The sequence below is a fragment of the Otolemur garnettii genome, unplaced genomic scaffold (genome assembly GCF_000181295.1).
Source record: "Otolemur garnettii isolate 467f Iridium unplaced genomic scaffold, OtoGar3 scaffold00038, whole genome shotgun sequence".
In the NCBI taxonomy this organism is placed as follows: Eukaryota; Metazoa; Chordata; class Mammalia; order Primates; family Galagidae; genus Otolemur; species Otolemur garnettii.
This window is the reverse complement of record NW_003852433.1, coordinates 2,735,967-2,746,993: the sequence shown is the minus strand read 5'-3', so window position 1 is coordinate 2,746,993 and position 11,027 is coordinate 2,735,967. Positions and strand designations below refer to the sequence as shown.

At 39.4% G+C, this 11,027-nt stretch overlaps 1 protein-coding gene across 1 annotated transcript in view; it reads left to right on the top strand.

Annotated features, from left to right (window-relative positions):
* Positions 1 to 11,027, top strand: part of PITPNB (phosphatidylinositol transfer protein beta) — a 70,862-nt gene that overhangs the window by 21,935 nt on the left and 37,900 nt on the right. Inside the window, exons 4-7 of the mRNA XM_003789846.3 lie at positions 2,274 to 2,365; positions 3,027 to 3,034; positions 3,540 to 3,614; positions 5,494 to 5,577. Coding sequence (XP_003789894.1) covers positions 2,274 to 2,365; positions 3,027 to 3,034; positions 3,540 to 3,614; positions 5,494 to 5,577 — 259 coding nt within the window. The remainder of the gene's footprint in view (positions 1 to 2,273; positions 2,366 to 3,026; positions 3,035 to 3,539; positions 3,615 to 5,493; positions 5,578 to 11,027) is intronic.

Here is an 11,027-nt window from a genome sequence, read left to right as displayed (position 1 = left end):
ACAGGCGCCCGCCATAACGCCTGGCTATTTTTTTTCAGTTGCAGCCATCATTGTTGTTTGGTGGGCCCGGGCTGGATTCGAACCCGCCGCCTTAGGTGTATGTGGCCGGTGCCTTAGCCACTTGAGCCACAGGCGCCAAGCCTTCACCCACTTTTAAAAAGGATTTTGGTTCTCTTTTTTTAGCGATGTGAAAAATTTTCTGGACTACTAAATATTCTTTGACTTTTATTATTTTCAGTTATCCTGATTTCATATTTCTGAAGTTTGTATGAATTGCCCTACCATTTGAAAAGAATAAGTTATCAAAGAATTATAGGCCTTTTATTATTTTTTAAGGATGTGAGGGCACATGTAATTCTCTTTTATTTCTGTGGACTCTAACTTGTACTGCCACATGTTATAGGAATACTTGAGCTTTTCTTTTCCATTGATTTAATTTGTCAGAATAGTGGAATCCCCAAACTATGTACCCATTCTTAACTCACATTTAGTCCAGTGACTGAATGGGGTAAATGAAAGGATTGTTAACACTTTGTCTTCTGCTGCATAGCTGCAGCTGGCGTAGAGTTCCTTACCATCTACCTTGCTTAGTCTATAAAATCCAACATAGGAGTCGCTCTGGCCAACTGCTCAATCTTGTTACAATGTCAGAATTCCTTTCTGGCTCCCGGTTTTCCTTAGTTTGTTCTTCTAGTTGAAGAACTTAAGTCCTGCATTAAAGTTTTCAGAGAAGCAGCTGAGATATGAAAATATATTTAAGGACATGCAGTTTGAGGACATAGTTTTGGCATCAGTTATTTAGCCATGTAAATGCAGGTTATATGAAATAATGCTTACTTCATAGTGTTGTTGGAAGATTTAGATGATGAAAGGCATGTGAAAGTAACCAGCTCTGTGTCAGCTTCTAGTATGAAGTAGTAACTACCATTTTTTTGAGCTCCCATTATACTGGGCAATGTGCCAAACATATTACAGACATTATGTGATTTAATCTTCTCAAATAGCCCTGCAAAGTAGGTAATATGAACTCTATTCCACATTTGAATAAGTTCAGAGACTCCAAGTACAATGACCAAGGTCACACAGCTAAGTGGAAATGTTGGGATTTAAATCTAGTCTGTGTGAAAAGCTTGTGATAATGTGTAAAACTATCCTTTTTGCAGTAGGCTCCAATCTGTAAAAATAGTCATTTCATTTACATTTTTTTGAAGATTGATGAGACTGATTTTTCCATTTGTTTGTTAAGGAGTAGCATTTTCTGTTTGTAATGGGTCTATGGATGTCCTTTACTCATTTGCATATTGGAGTTATCCCTGATTATCTTACAAATTTGCATGAACTTAAAGATGAATCATACACTTAATCCTTCTCTTCCTCTGACCATATGTGTAGCAGTGAGTGATGTCCACACATACAAAATTTTATACTTGAATAAGCTTTGCTTTCTCATTTTCTACATAAATCTTTCACTTTGTCGTTTTCTCTGGGTCTGTTCTTATCCAGAGATATCCCCTTATTTTAGGGTTTTTGCATTAAACAGTATAATGTAAATATGAGAGAGAACTTCTGTGTTGTATAGATGAGCAGGTTGAGTAGTCTCAACTAGATTTCACATCTTGGGAATAGATCTAAAATCTCCAAGAAAGAATTGCGTCTATTAAAAAAAAAGTATATGGTGAAACATTCTTAATCATTCTGTTATTTTTTATTTATTTATTTTTTTGGCCAGAGCTGGGTTTGAACAACCATCATCTCTGGCACATGGGGCTGGCACCCTACTCCTTGAGCCACAGGCACCACCCATTCTGTTTTTTTAATTTTTTTATGACAGACTCTCACTCTGTTGCCCTTGGTAGAGTGCCATGGCATTACAACTCACAGCAACCTCCTTGGGCCTAAGCCATTCTCTTGCCTCAGCTTCCCAAGTAGCTGGGATTATAGGCGTTCGCCACAATGCCTGGCTCTTTTTATGTTGCAGTTATCATTACTGTTTTAGCTGGTCAGGGCCAGGATCAAACCCACCACCCTTAGTATATGGGGCTAGTGCTCCATCCACTGAGTCAGAGGCACTGCCCCATTCTGTTATTTTTACATTAATTTTCTACTTGATTACTTCAGGATTGAAATAAACTGTTGGTGGCAGTCTTTAATACCAGGTCATTAAATGTTGAAGCAGTTACCTTCAATTACAGTATTCTTTGAAGCAGTTTGATAATTACAATAAAGAATTGATAGTGCTGTTGAAAACATATTTAATATCTCTCTCCTCACAGCAAAGTTCCTGCATTTGTGAGGATGATTGCTCCTGAGGGCTCCTTGGTGTTTCATGAGAAAGCCTGGAATGCATATCCCTACTGTAGAACAAGTAAGCTTGTCTCCAGCAGCCATTTCACCCCTCCACCTTGAGGACGAGGAGAGGGACTCCTGGTGCTGACACTTTTGAAAAGGGTTAAAATGGACAAGGCCTTCTGTAGGTTCTCAGGTAGTTACTGCCTGAGTGATAGCAGAGGAGAGGCTGCTTTGGGTTCTTTCCCTTATTCATTTACAAAGGGTATAAGTTCATTCATTCCCAGATGACAATCACATTGGGGTCCCTGCTTGACTGTGCTGGATCCAAGGGTGAGCAAATGAAAGGAATCCTGAAATCTTAAAGAAAGGTCATCCACTTTGAAGTATCTTTTGGTGTACTTTGATTGCCACCTAATAGAGGAGAAATATACAGACTTCTGAAACAGTTTCTCATCATTTCCTAAATTAACCTATTATGTTTTCCTTTTGTGACATTATTCTTTTCAACTTACTTTAAAATTACATTATTTTCATATTATTTGTACTCAAAATCTAAATTAAAGTATCCTATAGTGTCATTGCATAGAAAGTGTTTTGCAGATTTAAGCTACTAAATGTTCTATGTTTTCTGGTAGTTTAGTCTCTGTGATGTTATATATTGGGATAGATTGTTTTGACTCCAATTAATATTCTGAAATTTTTCCCCTTTTATTGCCTGCCTCTCCATTATGCCTCAGTTGTAACGGTGAGTAAAACTATTTTTGTGTCGCATTATTCTTCATTTTTAAACTATGTTTTCCATAATTATTTTTAACTATCCTTTACTTTTTCATTAAAATTGCCTATCACTGCATGGCTCCCTCCTCTGTGTTCAGCCCACACTCCCCCACATATTCCCAGTGTTAATGGGCTCTTTCTCCACCCTGTCTCAAAATCTCCTTATTGATTTTATTTTGTTTCTGCTACTGATTTTGAATGCCAGGTTGGCTCCCCAATCCTCACTGCTCCTTCAGTAGGCCCTTTGTATTGCATAGCAAGTAGGATTGTTTAAATTATTTAAAATCATGCGGCACTTGGTTTGCATGACACAAGTCTGTGAAAATTGGTAGCTAATGATTCTTTGTCACCTGAGGATCGGTCTCCTTGTAGAGTCAAAGCATGGATGCTTATACTAGGAATGCTTTCCTCAGACATGAGACCCAGAGAACCAGTGAAAGATCACTGTCATTTTCCTGTTGTGTTTTCTGCAGAATGAATATATGAAAGATGATTTCTTCATTAAAATTGAAACGTGGCACAAACCAGACTTGGGAACATTAGAAAATGTAAGTTTCAACTCTGCACTTGTAGTGCAGAAGCCCTTAGAAATGGAAATACTGTATGTAGTTCACTTTATTGTCACCACAGTAATGTCACCTATATTGGACTAGCACCTGGCTGTACTAAGCAGGCTGTGTCAAATTGAGGTGAGGCAAGCAACCAGTAACCAAATAGGCTTTCCTAGCCAGTCCCCTTGCCTCGACACTTGAATGGATTTTGGTGAGTTGCTGTTTTTATCAGCAACTCTTGTTTATCTGTGGTACTGGGAGAACATGGATAAACAAAATTCACAGATAATCCCAACTCAATTTTAGCTATTAGTTTTACCAGTTAGATTGCTTTCATCTCAAACCAGAGCTGTTCTTCATAGCAGAATTAATTGCTTTAAAATTGTTACCGCCACTCTACTTTGCTGGGATGTGAGTTGACGTTAGAGAAATGGCCAGAAGGCAGGAGGAGAAGGTTGTTTGAATAATTTACAAAAATGTTGACAAGCTCCTCTCTTAACATCTTTATTAGTTGGTGCACATTTATCTCTTAAGTTTCAAGAATATAAATTATAACTCAAATGTAATCATTAACTTTTGGTAAGGTTTGCCTTGGAACATGGGAGGGCATCTGGTATGGTTTGATGCCCTTGGCCCTGTGGTCCTCAAAAGTGTCCTTGTTGGATGAACAGCATTATCTGTGGACTTTGCCAATACTCAGGCTCCACTCAGGAGCTGCTGAATCTGAATCTCTGGGAGTAGGGTCTAGCATTCTATTTTCTGATCACTGCACTTGAGAACTACTGTCCGAACCATCTGATACACTGTTACACGAGAGTAAGTTAATGGCTGTGGTAAATTCTGTTCCTGGTGTTGTATTACTGTGTTTTTATGTTATGGATGCTAATTAACACAACTTTTGAATTTTAATTTGTAGTATTTGACTTTCTTTGAAGTGATCATTTGACATTTCATGTAGTTTTTCATAGTATGGCTCTAAAGTTTGGAATCTAAATGAAATGGTTTGGTATGTTTTAATCTGCCATTTTCAGCTTTCAAGTGGGCATGTCTTTGGCAGTTTTTAAACAATTTTTAATTGGTTTGTAGATAGAGTTTCAGAAATAAATGATGGAACAGCATGAAGCCTAGAGGAGTTGACATCATACTGAAACTGAATAGCTTTAGGATAATCAAATTCAGGAAAGATTTTAGATGATGTAATGGAGCATCTTAAAATCTACTTAGAATGTCACCTTATGTTTTTATAGGTTTCAAGGATTTTGTTGGGTATCATTTGGGTTAAACATAGTTCACATAGATTTTATTATCTAAATCATCTCCAAGGACTACCAGAAAATAACATCAGCAAATTTTTGTTCATTTGGTAGCATCTTCTTTTTTTTTTGAGACAGAGCCTCAAGCTGTCCCCCTGGGTAGACTGCCGTGGCATCACAGCTCACAGCAACCTCCAACTCCTGGGCTCAAGTGAGTCTCCTGCCTCAGCCTCCCAAGTAGCTGGGACCACAGGCGCCCACCACAGCGCCTGGCTATTTTTTGGTTGTAGCCGTCATTGTTGTTTGACAGGCCTGGCCTGGATTCAAACCCACCACCTTAGGTGTATGTGGCTGGCGCCTTAGCCACTTGAGCCACAGGCGCTGAGCCCGTTTGGTAGCATCTTCAAACCCTCTCTCCCTTATTATTTGAGGCTATAAGGGGTAACAAAAGATTTCTAGATCTCTCAAGATTTCAGATAGCTAATTTAATGAAATAGTAATTTGGATTTTTAAATTCCCCATAATGTACTCTGAGAGACTTGAGGTAAAGATTTTATGTGTAAGTTAATAGTTTTATCTAACAAGAATAATCTAGCTTATTTTGCTTTCTTTGTCATTTATAGGTACATGGTTTAGATCCAAACATATGGAAAACTGTTGAAATTGTCCACATAGATATTGCAGATCGAAGTCAAGTTGAACCAGCAGTAAGTGTTAATTTGATTACACATCTAAAAATGGTTTTCTTCTTTTCTTATATGGCCTGCTTTTCTACACTGAAATGAGCCTGGAGTTCTGTAGGGGTCTGTGGATCATAGACATCAGAGAATTAAGAGAGAAGGTGGTTTGTTTTCTGTGTGGATTTTGCCTTGGTACAAATTTTCTGTGTGAATTTTGCCTTTAAGAAATCACAGGGTGGCACCTGTGGCTCAGAGGAGTAAGGCGCCGGCCCCATATACCCGAGGTGGTGGGTTCAAACCCAGCCCCGGCCAAAAACAGCAAAAAATAAAGAATTCACAGTATTCCTGGGATGTGTAGGTATGTGTTTTCATTAAAAAAGATAACAACTCTTCATTGTTTATAAAAGAATGCTTCTTTGACCTTTGAATAATATAGGCCCTGGTGCTTTTCAAATTCTGTTACGAAAGTAAAAATCTAATTTATATGTATGTTTCTATAACTCAGGGAAAAATTGTCATTTGTGGAAAATGGTTGGTGTAGAGTATTTTAATAATTGTTTAGCTTTCTGTTTTGATTCTTACTAGATATAAATATTTGTACTGTAGGCTTTTAATTTAGTAAAGAAAATTTTTTTCCACAAGTAATGTCACTTACACCTAATGCCACATTAAGACCCTAATCTTGACAAAGTTTGTGAATATTAAATCTTTTCTTATTTCATAGTGCACTGGGTGCTGCCTTGGTTTTATGGTACCCATTAATGGACGTTTTGCCTGTTAACACAACCATGTTGGTTCTCTTCTTGCTGATCCTTGAGAGCTTAAGCTTTGAAATTCAAGTGGCACCCCTTGTTTCATCATGGTCAAGCACATTGTGTTCTGTCAGTGTCCCCTTCCATTTCTATTTTTGGTGCTTATTCCCTGAACTTGAGCAATATTGTAAGCTAAACAAAAATAACTCAAAACACTAAATGTCTGGTTTTGCTGTTGAAATTTAAAGGTAAACCTTTTGAAACAAAGGTCTGTGACCTTTTCTCAGAAATCGCTAGTGTTGAGACTGCTGGCAGTGGCCCTCTGTCAGGATGTGTCTAATTTACTAGGGTTCTCTCCTGCTTAGACGTACATACACTGAGGGGACCCGTGTTCCAAAAGTTGGTAAATTTTGGTTATGCTGCAATTTGAAGTTGTTTCAAACTTAGGGATATTTCTTCATTTGACATTACTTAGGGAATTTTTTTATCCTTAGAAGTGAAATGAGGCTAGGTGCCTGTGGCTCAAGTGGCTAAGGCGTCAGCCACGTACACCTAAGCTGGCGGATTCGAATCCAGCCCGGGTCTGCCAAACAACAATGACGGCTGCAACCAAAAAATAGCCGGGCGTTGTAGCAGGCGCCTGTGGTCGCAGCTACTTGGGAGGCTGAGGCAGGAGACTCACTTGAGCCCAGGAGTTGTAGGTTACTATGAGCTTTGATGCCACAGCTACCCAGGGGGACAGCTTGAGGCTCTGTCTCAAAAAAAAAAAAAAGAAATGATATGTCTGTCATACCCTTGTATTTCTCTTGGTGTTGTTAACAGCCTTGATATATGTGAATGAACAATGTTCATAATTGGGAGTAATTAGTGAGCCATTAGTGGCTAGGTCAGGGTAGCTTTCAGCCCTGGAGAAGATCACAAGATGATTCTGAGCAGTATACCATACTAGGATTGAGTACCCTGGGGAGAGCAGTCAGATTATGTTGTTAGGTGTGAAACTGCTGTGCTGGCTGAACAAAATGGTTTCACTGACCCAGTCCTGTGGTTCGTCAGCCTGCAATCCATGACATTCACCAGCAGAGTACAAGTGACCTTTGGTTTTGCTGGGGGCATAAAAGTAGTTCCTTGTTCCCATCCTCAGGCAAAAATGGGGCAGTGTCAATGTGTGCAGTCATAAATGTGAGTGGAAAGAACAGTGTAAGGCAAATTGTACAAGAGCCCTGGAGGCTCTGGTTCCTGTACTTTCCACTCCAGCACACATGAGAGAGGATGGGTGACAATGGCACTTGAGGTAGAGGCTCTGGGTGGAAGACACAGCACACACGGAGGCTGAGTAGGTGGCTCTCTGTGTGGAATGACGGTGTTTGGATAGGTAATGAAAGCGAATGGATAGGGCCAAGTGCGAGGCCATTGACCCTGTGTTTAATTTATTACTATTAGCTGTAGTTGTGTAAGAGTTCTGAAAGTCTACATTTACACTAAGCACTGTTTGTAGAGTAAGTGTTCATAGCTTCTGTTTTTCCAAGCTACATTTTAGATATTGGTAAGATATAAATTTATTTTCAAGTATATTGAATTCATTGTAGTGTTTAAAACTTGTGGTAAAATACAAATAAAATTTACCATTTAACTATTTGACAGCATACATACAGTTCAGTGGCATTAAATACATTCACCATGTTATCCAACTGCTAACCACTGTCTAGCTCCACAACATTTTCATCTCCTCAAAAGGACACTCTACCAATTAACAGTCACTCTCCACTAACTCTTTCCCAGCAGCCTTTGGCAACTACTAAGCTGTTTTCTTTCTTTAGGGATTTGCATATTCTGGATATTTCTTATAAATGGAATCCCACAGTAGTGGTCTGCTTTGTCTGGCTGCTTTGTGAATATACCTGTATTTAGCTTACATTTTCAAGGTTCATCCACGTTGTAGCACATGTCAGTATTTCGTTCTTTTTTGTGGCTGAACAATCTTCCAGCATATGGATGTGCCACGTTTAGTTTATACATTGATCCATTTGTGGACATTTGGGTTGTTTCCACCTCTTGGCTATTGTGAATAGCCACACATTTGTGTTACAGTAGCTCTTAGGTTATGAGCTTTCTCATTTGTGGATAATAAAAATACAACTGATACCATATAGGAGTTGTCAGACTTTTTGATGTGAAAAGGATTTTGATAGACATTTTTCTGCTATAAAAAGGAGGAAGGGAACTTTGTGGTAGCAGAGGTAACCTTGACGGTTTTTCAGACTGTAAATGCCAGGAGCAGAGCATGGCACTCTCTGGGGATGGGTAAAGGCTGGGGTGGGTGGTGGCAGGAGAGCCCTGGGCCTTAGGGCCACACCCCCATTCCAGGGAGGACTTGATTCTGAGAAATAGTGGCCGAGGGACTGTGGGTCTGCTTTTTTCATCTGCACATCCTTATCTGTCCACTCTTGACAGATTGTTGCCCCATGCTCTTTCCCCTTAGATTCCACCCCATTGTTTTGGCCTTGGCTAATTAATATTTCTTTTAGGATTACCTTCTCTTCTAAACACCTGGACCAACTCATTTCTTCTTAACAGAGACAATTTGGTTTTCTGTTCATTTAGCTTGCTCCTTTGATTCTGTTCTTTTATGTAATTTTGTTACTTGGAAATACTAGTTCATGCTGGGAAAAGGAAGAAAGCTTTCAGAACACATTTATGATTCTCACATGGCAGTGCTGTATACCTGCTCACTGTGTATGCACTGCTATGGTACCTAGCTAAGATTGGTACAGTACCTGCCAGGGTCCTGAGTCTGAGTGAGATAAGCCCAATGCAGCAAAATAGTCAACAAGTTGCAGAAGCTTATGTGTGGTCCACAGGATTTCAGAGAAGAGAACAAATAATGTGTGAGGACAGAAATCAGAATAGATTGAATGAAAAGTCTTCAGACGTGAAGATGAGTAGGGTTTTGAGGGGTAGAGCGGTCATTATACTTTTATCTCTTGCTCTCAGTGATCTGACACATTTTTTCTCTCTCTCCTTTCCAAATAGAAATTGAATGTCGGTGGGAAGAGTCTTTTTACTATTAACAACCCTTATCTCCCCGACTCCTACAACATGCATAAGATATATATAATAGGTACTCAGTGAATGCATGTTAAGTGGGGAAGGACTTGTAGTTGTACAGACTAGAAATGAAGGTACAGGTTCATTGTCTTAACACTTAGTACCTACCTGGTCCTCCTTGGTTTCAGACTGCTTTGCATAATACCAAGAGATTCTTGGCAAGCCATAGTTTGGAACAGTCAAATTAGGGGGGCAGACAAGTTCTTGCCCTTCTCCCTCTACCAGCACAGCTCTGCTTGTGTGTCTGATATTAGTTTTGACTATAAGATTTACTTTGAACACACAATTTTGCAGTTACAGAAAGTATGGTTTAAAAACTAACCTCCCTCTTTTATAAGTGAAGAAACTAAAGTCCAAATAAACTAGCTTCTTATTTTTAGCTAATGCCAGAAGTAGAAATTCTCTCGATCCAGTCTTCTGTCGACTGATTGCTTTTCAGACGGGTCTGCACTAACTCTGTCCTGTGCTTCCTTTCCCAGGAGGTGCTTGGCTTCACCTCCCTCCTGGGACTCCTTTTGTCTGTCCAAAACCTGCATGTCTTTCAGGATCTAGTTCAGAACTCACTTCCTAGGGAATTCTAGGGAGATTTCACCCAAATTGGTAGCAGTCTTGCCCTCTGCTGAATTTCAGAAGTTGTCATTCATTTCATTGATGTGTTTTGCTCTCTGTTTAGCAACCTCTCCCTTTTCATAGAGTGGGTATTTCATAAATATTGGTAATATGAACCTCATGAACTTGAGGATAATGATGAAACTAACCTATGAGAGTGGAGAGTTTAGACTGGAATATAAAATCGGTTTGATGGCATTTCGATAATACCTAGGTTGGTAAGAAGTGAGGAAATAGGCACTCAAAAATTGTTTGTGGGAGTATAAATTGGTGCAACCAGCCTAGCAGAGTTACAAATGTACATGCCTATTGACCCAATAAAATTCTACTTCTGGGAATTGACCCTACCCACTATGAAGTGACAATTATATAAACCTAAGATTAGAAGCAGTCTGAAGTCTACATGTTTTTCCACCTTATCAGGAACTGAAGAAAAACTTTGTGATACAACCACATGGTGGAGTTCAGTGCAGTCATTAAAAGGGAGTGCGCTCTATTTTTACTGATAGAGAATCTTTCCCAAGATAATTTGGAAGGAGAAATATTAAAAAGTATGTTTGCTTCTAGATGTAATGTTTTAAAAAGGAGAAAATATTATCTTTATGTATGTATACATATTTGCTTACTTATGTATAGACGGTCAAGAAGAATGCATAAAATGCTAGTAATAGTAATTCCCTTGATGGGAAAGAGGAGGTGGAAGAGTTGTGGTCTGGAAGATGCGTGCATTGGATTGAGGGGATGTTCTCCTCTCACTGACTGTCAGTTTTCCACTGCTGCATAACAAATTTAGTGGTAACGTAATGTAACCTCATTCATTAGTCATGGAACTGATATCCTGTCACTTTTGCCATAGTCTGTTGTTTAGAAGTAAGCCAGAGGTTCTGTTTGCACTTAGGGGAAGGGATTATATAAGATTGGGGAGGGGGCGGCACCTGTGGCTCAAGGAGTAGGGCACCTACCCCATATACCGGGTGTGGCGGGTTCAAGCCCAGCCTCAGCCAAAACCTG